The following is a 17,375-nucleotide window of genomic DNA, read 5'->3' as shown; positions in this document are numbered from 1 at the left end:
CTATGTGTAAATGTAATAATGTGTGCTGATGATGACCACCTTCCTTGGGGATTCAATCCATCACCCACTGAAGCAGTGCATCGATGGTTCACATCCCCTAAGAAGGTTATTATTGTCAGCATCTATTTTAAGGCAATACTGCCTGTTGATTTTGCGTATAAACATTTACAGTATATGAGTTTCTCAATATACATCTAAGTTCTTGCCCAGAAAATTTCACACGAGAAAATTAAGATACCTTGATAAATTATGATGTAAAAAGTGTGTATTTTACATGAAAATTAATGAAAAAAACTATGTTCAAAGGCTGAGAGGCATACAGAATTTGTCTAAAGTTTACTACAGCTACTAACAAACTATCAGAATTACTATGCAGTTATACTGAGGAACTTTGCTCTATTCACCATGAAGGTAATTCTGATTCTGCATTAAGTGTTTAAAAAATAGTTCCAGTCATGCAGCTGCCACAGAGATACGTGAGAGGTCCTTGTTTGGTAATTTCATATGATACATCTGTAGTAATAGATTAAGATATCAATGCCACTTTATAGCTGCCAAATGCAAGACTCTCAGTCATTTCGAAGAAGTCTTTTCTTGACAGTAATGTCATACTTTGCATAGAGGAAAAAATGCCAAATCAAATACATTAAAAGGTTTTGTTTGCAATAATAAAAAACACTAACTCTGCTACACAGTGAAAGAATCATTCTATCTTCTTTAGAGCTACCATTTTGCTAAGAGAAACTGCGCTTCCTAAGCGAGATCATAACAGCAACGTCAATAGCTTCACCTATTGTCTACCAGGAAGAATAAAGTGAGGTTTTGAATAAAATATATTGGAAAGCCGGCACAAACAGCCTAATGTTTGCAAGATGGCTAGGGCCATCTTTGCTAGCGGATCCAGAAGAATTTCATGGGGGTGCAAATTTTCATATTATACATACATATATATACATGTATATATATTTCTATAATAGATTTTTTATTTTTTTCCTATTTTTATATTTCTCATTTATGTTATTATTATCTAAATCTTCTATATTATTATTTTGTCATTATTTTTCATGGGGGGGCACGTGCCAGGTGGCACCCCCCTGGATCTGCTAGTGGTCACCTTTTCCATATATGTGAGCAAACAAATCATTTTTAGGACATGGCAGTATTAACCAAGGTTATTCTGAATAAAAATTTCTTGTTAAAAATGGTATCTACAAAAGTTACCTTTCAATGAGGTTCCCTATTTTAATGTTACTCATTATAATGAAGGAACCAGCAGTTGCTGATGCAATAAAAAAATCTCATATAAAAATAAAGGCATGACTTTAAAACTGAAGTTTTAAAGCAATATTATACCCTATATTACCTGCCTTCTACTACACTTGACTATCCCAAGCTTATAAATTTGTAAAATTTAAGTATTGTATACTGTACCAAAAATCTTACTCAGCATGTCTGTACTGCATTATGAATGTCCATATTTTAAACATGCATTTACAAACCCTAAGGTAGCTAGACAAGTGCTAAAATATATATATAAAAAAAAAAGCATTCGCTTCCATAATTCAGTATCCTCTTAAAAACATTATTTTTTTTCAATCAATTCCAATCTGCAACGGTGTCTACAATAAAGTATCCAAAAGTATTTACATGAAAGGAAGCCAAATAAACAAATATACTTTTTTAAAAGTACATATATCAATGTGGATTTCTAAAATAAAATGTCTCTTGTAGACTTGTGACAGTAAAAAAAAAAAGTTAGGATGCAACGTAAAAAGCAGGACAAAAAAAAAAAAATTGGGATCTTACTTAAAGACAAACTGTTTGAGTTGTTCCAAGACTACTGCTACATTACATTTGACCAAAAATGTTGTTCATGACAGATGCAGCTACAACAAAATTTTAGTGTAGCTACTAAAAACAGAGACTTATTAAAGACAGAGGTGGTGAAGGGCCCATCACTAATCGTAATTAACGAAATGCCAAATCATTAAACATGGAATAATCTTTTATCACCTTCAAGTCCTACCAACAACCAGGAATTCTTTAACATCCTCTTGTACATAATCTTGTACTGTTGTTGTGTTAATCTGGTGTTTCACAGAAACACACCCAAAATGTACTTAAGGCCTTGTAAATGACTTGACACCAAGTCATCTAGTAATGATTTATGTAAAACAAAACCATCAATAATAACAACAATATCTATGAAACAGAGTCAAAGAAAAAAAAACCTTTACTAAAACTGTCTTACTGGAGGGTGAGTAGGCAGGTGCTAAATACAAGTGTCAGGAGAATGGCTGGAATAAGACTGCTTTCCTCTCACTGCTTTTGTCTTGCTAATGTCCCCCTTGGTTAAAGCTATGGGGTCTGTACTACTCTTTCTAGGATTGCCAAGTGTAACTAATGCGCTGGCTATAGCCAAACCACCTGCAAAAAAAAAATATCATTAATTTCCTAACGTAATTATTTATTACTATTATTCACAAAATTCGACAGTTAATAATAATTGCTAAGAGATCCACAATTTCATGAAAAACAATGTGTAATAAAAATTCACAATTATACAGTAAATATATTACTATGTAAAATAAACAAGACTTTCAAACACTTGAACGGTGTTCCTCATCAGTGTTAACGTTAGCACTGAGGAACACCGTTCAAGTGTTCAAAAGTCTTTGTTTATTTTACACAGTAATATATTTACTATATAACTGGGGATTTTTATTACACAATAATAATGACGATGATAATAATAATAATAAACTGAAATTAAAAGCCCTTTCCTAACAAAAATGGACCCAAGTGCACTAACTTTTCAAATTAGCAAGTGATAACCCCCACAAGTTAGAAATACATTACTGGTAGACAAGAGACTAATCGAATGTGTATTTCTTTTTCTAGCTCTCACGTCAACACATTGTGACATGACTTCTAAACGAGCTGGTAGAGTCCAACTTGTGCACAATGCAACAGACTTACTAATCTCTTATTTAGATACACAGCTTTTAAAGCATTTACAGTGCTTCTTAAATCACTACAAATACAAAGATTTAAGGTGGACCTTTTTTCCATGACTTCAAATCAAGCAGCATATATTGAATTGTGTTTAGGTAATCAAAATACGAGTGGCTCTACAAACCCAAAGATCAACCTAACTCCTCTGTTCCCTTTTTCCTGCCTTCATGCTTTTTCTTCTTCCATATTAACTCATAAACTGGATAAAAATCTGGGTCTTCCAATAACCACATGACAACAGTAAAATTTAATGCTCCAATCTTTGTCAGGAATATTTCACAAACCAAAAATGATGCTCTCTCACACCCCAAATAACAAACCTAAAATGATGATGACACCATGCATACTAAAGCCCTGCATACACATCAAGAGAATGTCTAAAATTTACCTGGATGACCTAGTGGAGTATAAGACTCCGCGCCAGTGGGTAGCTGCACCAGGAGTGAGAGGACGGCTGCACGGTTGCCACAACATGGCTCCAGGGCAATAGGACTTGGATTTACCTATTCAAAAAATACAGAAATGAATAAGTAGGTAATTTATACAAAAGCAAAAATATGGTGTTAATACAACTAATGACAAAGCTATGAATACTGAAAAATACTTTGCTGTGGAAATACCTGGGATGTTCCATTAATATGTTTACACTATTTTCAAAGTTCATCAAAGGCTGCTGCATTAAAATATACTGTACCTTTTTCCCTTTCTTCAGTGTACTAATACTTTCAAGTAACTCAGAGGACAAGCTATCTGGTGACGTTGCATTTGCAACTGCTTTATGATTGATGTTGTTAGTTATGGAATAATTTAAATGGGGTGTTTTACAGTTGGTATTAGAATTAAGCAGGGAATTGAGGTTTTCAGTGTTTGCAATGTTATGGTCATTAACCAGAGAATTGGTGGTTCCATTTGTTTCTGATACTAAATAGTTTCCCACAGTTGAGTGTGTAGTACAAGTCTGTGTGTAGGCAGTATTTACAGAGTCTGCGGCATCATCACCAGTTCCTCTAGGATACAATTCAAGGAGAATAGGGCGAAATGGTCGGGATGCCATTGCTTCCATCTCCACCAGTAGGCGCTAACAAGGAATAGAAGTATTTTCCATTACAATCAAAATACAGAAAGGCACAATGTTGCCTAATGACATGTAAGTCATTTTCAATTCACATTTGATTATGAATATGGATTTATTTTACAACTAATTTTCCAAAAGCATGTCTGTCTCTACAATACAAAAGCACATACATTATGCCAAAAAGTCACACATTTTCATAATAACATACCTGTCTCCGTGTATAGATATCATACTTCTGTTTTATTTTCCATAATATAGCTGCTAATGTTAACAATATCAAGAAGCATCTGAAAAGATGAAAGTTATCACTTTTACTAATATAAAATATCATTTTACTTATATTACAACCAAAAATCTTTATTGCAATCACAAAGTTTGCATGTTGAGAATGTTTCACAACAAACTGACAAAAAAATCCTCTTTAACTTGCATGCATTTCCAATCTAATTGTTCTTTCAAGAACTTGGTCCCTGATCCTACTACTTTCCCCCTTTCAAAGGCCCTCATCCCACTACTTTACCCGTTTCAAAAGCTTTTGCTTCAAAATTTGTACCCTACAATGCTGTCATCTGCACCCCTTCGTCAGGACCAACAAAGCACCTGGTCTAAATTATGCTCATGGAAGTTTTCTTTTCACAATTTGCAGATAAACTAGCCTATTCTCATAAAGACTACCAGATCTTACCCTTCCAACTACTATTACGTTATAACTCTTCCCATTCTTAAGCTGCCTAACTGCTCCACATCAAGTTCTCAATTTCTTAAAGCATTTTTAATCTATTTTTGTTCCAATTCAAACTAGGGCAGCAATGAAGGATTATTGTTTACATTGTGGTGGATGCTACATACCAAGGGTCAACTAGCTGCTGCTGTGACAAAACTTAATAGATCCAGTTTTGTAAATTGAACAGCCCTACATATACCCTCACAAAACCCTATGAAATGAAATGCAGATCTACTGTAATCACTAATTTTTTGTCTCTGTAGGAGAGTATCACTTGACGGTTTCCTTTGCATAACACTAACACACTACTTGAGGTTCTATTCTATTAAGAGAACCTTTAACCCTTATCCGCACTGCTTTCTGCCAATTACTCTTTGTTTGTTCCCTTTCATTTATTCCACCTAGTTGTGTAATTCATTCTGCTTTACACCATTTTAATTTCATTCCAGAACAAATCCTTTGGCTGAGACTGTAGAATGCATCCCAAGATGTTAGCAATCATGAAATTCCAATCTTTTCTATTTCTTGCCAATTACATCAGTTCAGTCAAAAGTTGAACAAACACTTATGTATACTTACAAAGAGAAAATGGAAAAAAACTGGATGAGATCCAACTTCGGATGCTGGGAAAACGATACGATAATTTCAATGGGTGGAGTAAAGTTGTAGACATATACATGGAAAGTAGTACTGTTATCTGCTGAGCCAAATGTGTACTCGGAAGCACTAAATCTCCGCTTGATTCTCGTCCCAGTGAAATTACGAATAATCCAAGTTTCGTGGCTCTTGGCTGAAAATCAAAGCAACATTACATTGTGCAATACTCAGTAAAGATGTAAAATAAGTTATTTTAAGCCAATACAGTAGAGGTTCTGTACTTGAAATAACTATAACCACAAATCTACATATTAAGCTACTACATTCAGTACCAGCATTTAGTGATGAATGGCAATGAGATCAAAGGTTAAGTTGCTAATAAATTAATTTACTCAATATACAATCAAATTTAATAACAATCATTTGTAAGCAAAATAATTTTATGTTTCCACATTTAACATTATACCTAAGCATAAGGAGAACTTTCCAAGTTAGCCATAAAAAAAAAATCAACACTGACTTACTAGTTTTGGCTGATATTTTTATCTTGGCAGCTTTTGAACACAATATATCAAAATCTGTGTCAACATCACTTTTGGTGGGCACATTGAAGAAATTTATTTGGCGGATGTGTCTGTCTTCATGCTTGGAGAGGTTAAAGGTGAACTGATAATCAATTTGGAGATCATCTGAAATAACAAAACCAAAGTGGTAAAAATGTATTTACCATTCTCCAAAGTCTTCCACTGCAATATCATTTCGATCTCACTCAGAGGTTGATAACTAAAATACACGCCCTTCAAAAATAAATCAATAATTCTAAGGTCCATTAAAAACAAACACAGAAGTCCAAGTTTGAGAATCGAGTCATAACACACGAGCTCATGGGTTTTTAATTTAGAAAAACCACTGGTTACATACAGTATTTTTAATCCCGGGTTTTGCAAACCCCACTCTTCAAATTAAACGTACATAACCACTTTCCATATGAAACTTATACTTAAAAAGGTTGTTAAAACCCAATACCACAAGAGGAATTAAGAAAATACACATTCAGTTAGTTGCAACTTTCATTATGTAAATCCTAATATGAAACAACCACAAATTCAAAGCACTTACAAAAACAAGAACCACGCAGAGGTTCACCAACATAGTTGTTTTGGGTGTCACATCGTTCACAATGATCCCCAGTAACTCCCTTGGTGTTGCAATTGCAACGACCAGACTCTCTGTTGCAAGTATCTCCATGCTCATTGCAGTCACAAGCTAAAAAAAAGAAAAGTCAACAAGAAAGTGAACCTTACACAGTAGGATGAAATCTAATTCACATCACATATTCCAATCCAGTATACGAAGTTCCCAAACTAAAGCAACACCTAGTAAGCTATGTAATTCTTGAATTGGGCATCACAGTAAAGTCTCAGTATTTCAAAGTAAGCCCCCACTGCTCAGTAAGCTTGAAAATATCACTAAAAACTGTGAGCACTTTTAATTGCAATGAGTCCAACAGTATAAGCTATGAAAACACTTAAATGAAGAATACTTACGTTTGCATAAGCCTCCATTAATAGGTTTTCCAAAAAACTTTTCAATGCAATGCTGGCAGTGGGATCCAGCCGTGTTATTGGCACAAGGCATTATACACTGGCTGCCATTTACGCAGCGACTGTGGCCATTACAATTGCATACTGTCGAGAAAATAAAAAATCTTACACCACACTTCAAAATCTTACACCCACACTTTCCTATTCAAGTGTAAAAAGAAAAAAAGCCATTATAATATATTTATGTACAAAACCTGCTCAACATCTACATAATGCATTTGTATTAGAGCAAAAAAAACCCAACTTCAATATAAATCATACATTTAATTGAGTTACCAAAATTTGGGACAAAACAGCTGAAGTAACAATGAACTGGATATTAGGCACTTTAAAACTTTACTTTTTTATATATCTACTAAGTAAATTTTGATTATCATCGGATGCACTTGCAACAAAAAAACTGCTTCACTACAATATTAAGCCTTCCATGAAAGGGCATTCTTAGATACCAAGTATGCTGAAATTACCAATGAGTTACAATGCATTTAACATAACACTTGAAGCCATTTAAATCACTAAAACAGTACTATCAATGGAAATATGGTTGTCATGACAGTGATTTCACAAATGTGGCATCTTTCTTTTACTCCTCTTTTTTGAGCTTTTTGCCTTAATGCAGCTGACAATGAGTAACTCCTGGAATGATGGTTACTGCTCAAGCAAACTTTCTGGAAAATAAATAATCTGATAAACCAGTTTCAATTCAAAAGAAACAAGGACAAGAATAGATCAGGAGAAAAAAACAGTCAGTGTACTCGGAACAACAAAATATTGTTTTCATTTTTGAACTAATTTATGAAATAGACTCCAGGAATTATTCTTAGCATGTCAAGTTTAGCTTCTGTTTATAAAAACTATTCCTTACACTTTCCATGTGATCAGGACCCTCATCACCTCAGCTTTTATCTTTATTTACTATCAATTTGAAATGCAAGGGGACTGCTTAGGCTCTTCAATGGTGCACCAATAAAATTCTCTCTTTTTATTGATTATATAATATTACTAGCATTATTACACTATAATAATAATAAGTCTGGCTCTAACAATCTGTTTTAAGAAGTGTGCAAATCAAAGCAGACAAAGTTTAAGAGCACATCTCTTGGTTATCAAAAAATTAGGCTTCAATCTGGTATACCTCATATTGTATCCTGTCTGACAAAATGAAAAAAAAAAAATGTTGCTATTTCTGCAGTAAAAAAAATATAAACTGTAATTTTTTCAGCATTCCTATAATAACCAAATTCTAGTCCCACGGAAACCAAAAGGGCTAAAATTAATATGCAATTACAAAACCTGTACATTAATTTATGCTTATAAAAACAGAGTTCATGTTACCAAAAAATTCTGTTTTCAACAAAGATTCACTGGGTGTACTGTACTCACAAGGACACTGAGTGAAGAACCAACGAGTGCTAGGGCACTTGCTGGGCTGAGTGACACTTGTAAGTGGATTGATGGGTCCCCGTTGGCCACCTTCCATACAACTTCCAATACCTGTTCCACTACCATCATCACACCATCCACATGCTACATCTGCTTGACAATCATGACAGGTCTGATGATCACTACAACGACTATATTCTGAAAGACATGAAATACAATTAAATTCATAATACTGTACAGTATGCAATTATAGATCATTTCCCATTGCTTTTGACTTGATTTTAAGAAATTTGGGATGTTAAGCCATGTACTGGGGCATTTTTGGACATTGGTTAAAAATACTGCATGTACAAATTACTGTATGCTCAAGAAATAACCCCACTTTTTTATTACATTACGGGCAGTGAGCTATTAAACGGTGTAATGAGCATTTGAAAACATTTCCTTTCCTGTAATTTGCTGTACTCAGTATTTAAAACATAGACCACTAATAGTTTTATAAAAATAAATAAATTTAGCTGATGAAAGTAAGCAATGAAGACATTTCCTTTGCAATAATCCCGAAGATTCATAAATTAGCCATTAACCTTAAGAACTCTGCTTAAGAATAAAATGCATGGCACTTACCAACATCCTTTTCACTTTCAAACTTAGGGCATCTCTTCAGCTCAGTTGTCCACTCTCTGCACTGACCATACGGAAAACTAACAAGATAAGAATTGTTATTGACGCAACGCCGCTGATTGAAGCACCACATACATGAACCCTACAACAAACAAAAATGCTTCTTTAATATACAAGCATGGACATTAAATACTTATATGTACATTTACAACATGCATCCTCTACATACAAACAACTACTCACCCAAAGTACTTATTCATTATACATGCAGTTTTATAAAGAAACAAAACTGACACCACAGTGCTATAGCAATTATGGTGGTATGTTCTCAATGCTCCCAAAGGAGACAACTACCTTAGCAGATGGAAGAAACATAGTATATATATTATATACAAAGAAACCAGAATATTTAAACCCTGAAGAAATTAACTAAATATTTCTTATTTTACAGCAGTTTCAGTTAGTAAGTCACATTTCTAGTCCCTTTGGACTTGTTACTAGAAGGATTTGTCCTCCAATGATAGATTGCCTTGCTGAAGTCACATAGCTTTTCCGTGACATGTTCAATGTTGATTCAATTTGATGGATGAGAGTACTCTCAAATGGGGGAATTCCCCAGGTTAAATCTAAATATCTTTCTTTTTTCTTCATCAGTTTCACATTATTACTTCAAACTCTTTCAAATTTTTTTGTTTTCTTACAACTCACTATACATCCTCTATAACTGCTACTTCCAAGTACTGATGTCCAGTATTATCTTGTGTAAACAGTGGTCATTCCCACATTCATCAAAATCTAATTCTTATATGAATGGGAGAAGGGATCATAGTAAGGAATGCATTTACATTCAAGCTAACTATAAGAACTGTGCGTTACATCAGCTACCCAAAGATGGTTTGGACCTTTTGGCAAAACTATCCTTAGGGCTGGCTCACTGGAATCCAGGGGAAACCGATCTTTGGATTATGACTTTTGACTCCAATCCAGAATCCCATCACTACAATTAAGGGAGCATAATTTCACAATCACACGGTCTTAGTCTCAACAGGCCAGTTTAGCTTACACCTCTGCCTCTCTATTTGTTTTGGTGCTAACTTGTCAGCACATTACTGTTCATTCCTGCTGGTTCCCTCTTCAATGGGAGCTTGTAGTAATGAGGTAACAAACATGGCGGGGGGTAAAGAAGCCACTTCGTTCAAGTAGGGTGTACGAAAGGCACCTGCTGCTTTTTCAGCCCCTGATTATCCTATTTGTAGCTAGCAAAATTATGTTCAGTCGCCCTATGACCCAGTAAAAGTAGATGTAAAATCTTTTGTAAAGAAACAAACACTAGCAAAGTCTAGAACTCTCAATGGCATACAAAAACAAGAGTCGACTGGAAGAGGGTGATGGATGGCAAAAAATTTCATAATTGTCAGATATATACTGAAGATGCTAAGAAAACCAGCCATCATTTGAGGCATCCCTAGAATCAGCCATTTTGCAAAACTGGCTTTTTTTTTTTGTGGATATCAACCATATAGGCAGAGGTATATGATGCTCTCTGTTCCATACACTCCCCTATAAAATGCAACTTGGGTACTGATAAAGGAGCATTCTTCAAGGGCTGATGTCCACCTAGACCAGAACTTTTGCTAATGCCAGGCATCTTTGTTTCATGACACCTGATGATGAATGAAAGATACAAAAGAGAGAAAGTTGTTTGACAAAGTTTTAAGAATACAAAAGAGCACAGAGAGAGTGAGAGTGCACTTTATGACAAAAGACAAGGAATGCAAAGAAAAGAGTATGAAGAGAGATTCTACTGTACTGTGGAATATGCAAAGACAGAAGTAATTCCTAGTCATTTTATCCACTTAACCCAAAACCCTAACAATAAATACCTCAAACGAAGTTCACAATATTCTACAGGTAAAATGAATTCTACTGGACTGCACAAGAGAAGAGTAAAAGAATCCTTCTGAACTTCAAAACCAATATTACTTATATACTTTAACAACAATACTGTATTACAGAACCTGAAGCCATAGTTAAAGTATATTGTTAAAGAACATAACATTAGCAAAACCAACTGAAACAGAAATCAGCTGTTTTTACAAACAGTACTCCCATGACACCTTCATAACTTCATTCCAAATGTAAAATATTTTTTCCATGTAGACTTACTTTAGTTTCTGTACAATTTTTACAGGAGGTCCTCTGTGCACATGTTGGTTCACAAGGCCTATGGGAATGGAGGGCGTTGCTTGTTCCACTGCCAAATGCTCTGCGGTGTTCACTTTGTTCTATTCCAGGCAAATTAGGTTCAGGTTCCGCAGCTGCAGGTGATTCCAGTGTGACTTTTGTTCCATTGTGAGTGACATCACATTGATTATTTTCCCAGTCACAGTACTGGTGAGCATGGCATAAAGGGCACGTATCAAGGGATTTGCATTTTGACCTCTGGGAATCTTCACAACCTTCTCCACTAACAACAGCCTGTGTGAAAGAAAAAGATTTAGTCAATAGCAATGACAACTATTTTGAAAAATTCATGATTCAACAAATGCAAATTTGCTCAATATTCAGTCTTTAAACAGTTTTACTATTGTGCTCCAAACAGAATTATTTGGTAAATATAATCTTTGTTCCAGTATGATCAACATAATCAAAAAACTGTGAAAATTGCATTGACGTCTGAACTAAAAACTTATTAATTCCCCTCACTGGGAAATCCTTGCAGCAGTGGATAAGTAATCAAAAGCTACAAAACACCAAAATCTATGGACAAACTTCACATACTCGAGCATTCTCCTCCTGCCATCAAGGTTAAAATAGTGTTATTAAATATAAACGGTCTGGCTACCCATTCACTAGCATGTAAGCATGTAAACAGGTTGGGCCACCACATTCATAACATGCTTTCTGGAGGGAGAGAATTTCTTAGCCTTGCATTATTTTTGCTTCATACTCTAGATCAAATAGAATAAAACAAAGCTTTTGTAACCCACAGAGTATTCAGTATAAGGGACCATAATGTGGTAAAATAGATTCAAGGAATCTCAAGTACAAAGCACTTACAAGAAAGATATGCTTCAATTTTTTTCTATCAGCAACATCACTTTAAAGATATGCTTCAATTTTTTTCTATCAGCAACATCACTTTCACCATAAAAAATATAGCTAAGATCCAAACTGTCATGATGTAACAACCCAGAAAATATAGACAAAGTAAGTTATCTGATCATAAATGCATATACCATGACATCAAAACAAACATCTGTATCCAAAATATAAATGACGGTGAGAACAGAACAAGGAGGAAACACCTTGAATATCTCAATCCTAAAGGAGAAAGATTGGAGAAGTACCATCCCAAGCTTTTGTATCTGTGCCCCACAATAGTACTGGTTGGTTGGAGGAAAACTTGAATTTTTTTTTCTTTTTATTCCTCATGGGATCCTCATGTCATGAAGTACCAATGAAACTTGAAATTTTTTTCTTTTTATTCCTCACGGGATCCTCATGTCAGGAAGTACCAGTGCTATGAAAATAGAGGAATGGAATATAGAGTTTAGGCCAAAGGCCAAGCACTGGCACCTATGAGGTCATTCAGCGCTGGAAAGGAAACTGAGAGTAGGTAGGTTTGAAAGGTGTAACAGGAGGAAAACCTTGCAGTTGAAAGATAATATGAATGGAGGTACAGTAAAAGGAATGACAGAAGCTGCAGCTAGGGGATGAAGGGATGCTGCAAAGAACCTTTAGAACTGCTTACAGTGCACCCCGTCAGGTACACTGACGGTATGAAAATAGAAGACAATTTTCAGTGCTTTCCATCAAAACTACCCTGTCCTCTGTGGGAACTTTAAGCAAATCAAGAGGATCAACCAAAAATAACGTCTATCACACCTCCCTCAAGTACCTACACTACCCAACCAAAAAAGTTATAAACTAAAAATATATTGTTAACCTATGACTTTTTAATGTGGTATTCAAAGAACATTACGGGTTATATGCTCTATTTACATTTACAAACAATGAGCCTCTCACCATGGTAAATAATACTGGATATCCTGAAATTAACAACTGCAAATTAAAGAAGTCCCATTAAAATCCCTGGTAAATAATACTGGATATCCTGAAATTAACAATTGCAAATTAAAGAAGTCCCATTAAAATCCCATGTCGAATTATAAGAAATTAAATTAATTATAAAGCAAAAAAAAAAAACTGCAGCATATTCAGCAAATAACAGTGAAGATACTGTACCACTAAACTTTGGTTTACAACCACCATGACTGATAGATTGAAAATCTTTGAGGACATATCTAAAGTACCACTTTTGACTACATACCACTACAGTACGAATTTGCAAATGCCAGATAATCAGCAGATTATTTATCCACACTCAACTATCTCATGATTTTAAAACCTTAAAATCCATCTGATATGAATACAATAAGAAACTTTAGGATCTGAGTATAATTTGCTGTTTCAAGACATACCATGAAACGTTAAATTAACATATTATAATGAAGTTACAAAAAATAAACCATGACAAAAAAAGCATAACGCATTCAAGCTACATTACAGAATTTCTTGAACTTGACCCTTAACGTCCTTATCAGTGACATGGATGCAGTTCCACACTTCTTCAATATCAAGAACAAAAACCTCTGGTTCTAAGCACTATGGCACCACAATAATTTGTGTGACCAATGAAAACTCTCTCTCTCTCTCTCAGGTGATGTTGAAATTCCCTATGAAAATACAGCCTTTTTTAAGCAATTAGATTAGTTTCAGACAAAGACCTTCCAGTTTGAGATACTGACATTCTGACAGAATGAAGAAATTGAGATGTGGGTAGACCATTATTTCTGTAATTACAAATAGCCTTACAAACCAAGCTGGATTTCTGGAACCATTGCCTGATACATTTTACAGTTTCAAAAGAGCAGGCAATGTGTCAAACACAAAAAGTCAGTGTGCTACTGAATAGCCAGAATCATTATAAGGTGTATTCCCAATTCTTGGTAAATTATTAAGTGAAGATGTTATACAAGGTAACTGACAACACTTAATATCACACTGATTAATTTCACTATCAAGAGAGAACCAAAGTAATAACCACTCTTCACCTCCCACCCGTTAAACTCACCAGCTGGTGTATGGCATTACATCCAACTAGAAAATAATTCTGAACTACAGTTGTGAGTCACCTATAACCTACTACTACTACTTAAGGCTTACATAAAACAAGGCTTTGTAATTAAAAAAAAAAATATACAATTTTGTATTTGCATAAAAATGTGCAAAAGTAAAAAAAAAAAATTTCAAGTCAAAAAAATAATACAACTAGGAAAAGTAGCCAACTTATGGAAAAATTTTATTTTACTAACTGTGATTAAAACATGCATTGAAAAACACTTAAGTACAGTGGAAAAGTCCGTAATACTGTATAGTGATAATGAAGATCATTCAACATCAGGAAGATAGGATGTTCTAACTAATAAGTGCATGTGACACCTTTTGTGAGGAAAGAAAATAATCTACCTGGAACATTCTAGCCTATTTTCAAGGATTGTTAACTTGCATAATTTTGGGATCTGAGCTACTGTACATTATTCTAAACTGAAAATCAAAACTGAACTTGCATATATTCAATAAGTTTGAAAAACCATATTCAAACACACACTGAGACCTATCATTAAGTTAATTCACAAATTCTGCTAGTCTAGTCCATTAAAACTGCAATTTAATTTTTATGAAGATATGGTCTTGCACAGATGAGTTATTATATCAATCTTGTCATTTATTTATATAAATTTGTCATCTCTTTCAAAAGAACAATTTTTTTTTTCATATCACACTTACTTCTTTGCAATCACAAAAAATTTTCACCAGTTTAAAGACTCCTACACAAAAGGCCTTAGCTGTACAATTCACCAAAGTGTTGTGTGGCTTGAAAATAGCCCTTAAATACAACAAAATCATGCACTGGAGGGTTCTATTATTACAAGGTATCCCAAGCTAAAGAGCAATCCGCCTTGGTGCACTACATTAGGAACATGTCCCAGGTAAGCTGGGAGTCTACTCGAGTTACTTATCAAGACACGTTAGCACCAACAAAAAGTATGGGAATATGATAGACACAATTAAAGAAGGCCATTGATGTCCATAGTCTTTTCATTTTCCCTCTACTGTACATTATTTTACATCAAGGGCTCTTTTGGCCAAATGAACATTAATACTGTACAACTTACAACTTTCTAATGTTTCTATTTGACATGTGACAATATCCAGCATCCTGATTGCTCAGAAAAATGAGTTATAGACTTCACCCTATCAAATTATTGTGCATAAGTTTTGGTACTCTACAGTAAACATTTTTCTCTTATTTGTCTCAAGAGCCAAATAAAGGGGAACTAACACTCACTCTGACAGGTCTCAGACACAAATAAAGGGGAATACATTTTTATAACATGATCCAAGTTTTTTCATACAAACCTAGTAACCATATACTGTAATGCCTTATTTCTCTGGACATGGAAATCCCATTCTTACAGATTCATATCACTGGGTGATTCAACCTGCCAACTAGTACTGACTCTGTTCCATCCTCACTTTTATATGCAAGAGAACCAAGCTTGTAGGGAAGGAAGAACAGCGCCCCATACATGATTAATAGATTTGTCAAAAAGCATTTGTTTTTAACACTTTCATCACAACCCCATTAATCATAAATTTTCCTGTATGCCTCATTAAAATGCATGCATAAACTACCACTCCATGGATAATGTATGACTTGCTATGACAACCAAACCGAAGTAGAACACATTACATTTCTGTGCATGAGGGCCATAAGGTAAAGCTTGGTAAAAGTCAAGGAACCCTTCCAAAATACCAGCCCACCCAATGGATAATAATTCTAAGTATAACTTTAAAGTAAGCAAGGACAAATTACAGTAAACACATGCAACTGAATCTCTCCCCTCACTAATTCCTCTTAAACCATATTCTTTGAGATGTTCTCCTACTTCCAGACCGTACACAAGACAAATGGAAAGTGACTAGGCCTCGAGGATCTTATCCTCTTCAAGTAAATCATCACTGCCCTCACAGAACATGGACATTGATCCTCCATGTTAAAAGCAACCTTGGACCATGCCAGGATGGAAAATGGGACAACTCATGACTGGCCAATGAGACTGAGTTTTGGCCAAGATGTTTGACACAGAGGAGATACCAATCCAAGACCTGTTTCTGGAATAAGTCTTGGTCCCAAACAAGACATGGAATTTGGTGACCCTCCTCGAGAAGGCCTGAGGTAGGAGTACATTGTCTTTCAAGTCAGATCAACATGGACTCATGAAAATGATGTAAAAGATTATGTATAATCAACACAAGACCCCAACACAGCTGTCAGAGGGGACCTCCGGCTGTCAGAGAGGACCTCGAGGAACTGTTTTCTTATAATTCCTAGTCTAATTGGTCAAATCCTTGTTTGCACTCAAGTCCAGGCCATACCAATAGAAGACCTATGAGAGAACCCCTGTCACCCTTTACAGCAGTGAAAGGCATCTTCCTCTAAATCCTTGTTTGCACTCAAGTCCAGGCCATGCCAATAGAAGACCTATGAGAGAACCCCTCCATCACCCATTACAGCAGTGAAAGGCATCTTCCTCTAAAACTGCATAAAGGTAAAGAACTTTAATCAATAACCAGGATACTGGTTCTGACCAGACTAACACCCCTTTCATCCTAAAAATGAACAGAGCCCAATTTCCTTGGTAAGGGTTAGTACTACAAATTCTGCAATGTCTGCTGGTGTAAAAAGTAGCAATCTAAAAGTCCCGCTCCAGCCAATCATGAACCCTTACAAAATAAAGCTGCTTGATTTACTTCCTCCAAAGCATCAACCACTGGTAGAATTCACTTTCTATGTGAGAGGTCTGAGAACCAATCCTGATGAGGCAAACATGGAACTATTCAACATATTAACAATGGCCCAGAAGAATTCACCACATAACACTATCTAAACAAAATTAACATCCACAAAATCACAGGATAACAAAACTGAACAAGTAAGAGAGGCTACAGTACATTCAAAATATTGTACCAATACATAAATATTTAAACTGAATAAAAGTTTACCGAGTTTCAAAAGTAAAACACTGGGAAATACAAAGTAAGAACGACAGCACATACAACATAGAAAAAACAAATTTTCTCCAAACAAAACCTGTGAAGTCTGTAAAAACTGATCAATGGATCAGTAGTACCTATTTATGCAGAACACAGAATATTTAACACATCTTCCAAGACTTCATCAAATGCTGCTTCTGACTATAGCTTGTGGACAGTGCTCCATTTC

At 35.1% G+C, this 17,375-nt stretch overlaps 1 protein-coding gene across 2 annotated transcripts in view; it reads right to left on the bottom strand.

Moving 5' to 3' along the window:
- Nucleotides 1–1,034: 1,034 nt before the first annotated feature.
- The window catches only part of dsd (attractin-like protein dsd), a 35,480-nt gene continuing 19,139 nt past the window's right edge, over nt 1,035–17,375 (bottom strand). For both annotated transcript variants that reach the window (XM_067106462.1, XM_067106463.1), the window contains 11 exons: nt 11,189–11,500; nt 9,026–9,164; nt 8,399–8,596; nt 6,959–7,099; nt 6,531–6,677; nt 5,936–6,100; nt 5,394–5,604; nt 4,299–4,377; nt 3,710–4,093; nt 3,404–3,518; nt 1,035–2,427 (listed from right to left, as the gene is read on the bottom strand). In XM_067106462.1, the coding sequence (XP_066962563.1) occupies nt 2,273–2,427; nt 3,404–3,518; nt 3,710–4,093; nt 4,299–4,377; nt 5,394–5,604; nt 5,936–6,100; nt 6,531–6,677; nt 6,959–7,099; nt 8,399–8,596; nt 9,026–9,164; nt 11,189–11,500 (2,046 nt within the window). In that variant the 3' untranslated portion in view covers nt 1,035–2,272. The remainder of the gene's footprint in view (nt 2,428–3,403; nt 3,519–3,709; nt 4,094–4,298; nt 4,378–5,393; nt 5,605–5,935; nt 6,101–6,530; nt 6,678–6,958; nt 7,100–8,398; nt 8,597–9,025; nt 9,165–11,188; nt 11,501–17,375) is intronic.

Source organism: Macrobrachium rosenbergii, chromosome 7, assembly GCF_040412425.1.
Source record: "Macrobrachium rosenbergii isolate ZJJX-2024 chromosome 7, ASM4041242v1, whole genome shotgun sequence".
Classification (NCBI taxonomy): domain Eukaryota; kingdom Metazoa; phylum Arthropoda; class Malacostraca; order Decapoda; family Palaemonidae; genus Macrobrachium; species Macrobrachium rosenbergii.
The sequence above is the reverse complement of the archived record's forward strand: the minus strand, read 5'-3'. Positions and strand labels throughout refer to the sequence as shown.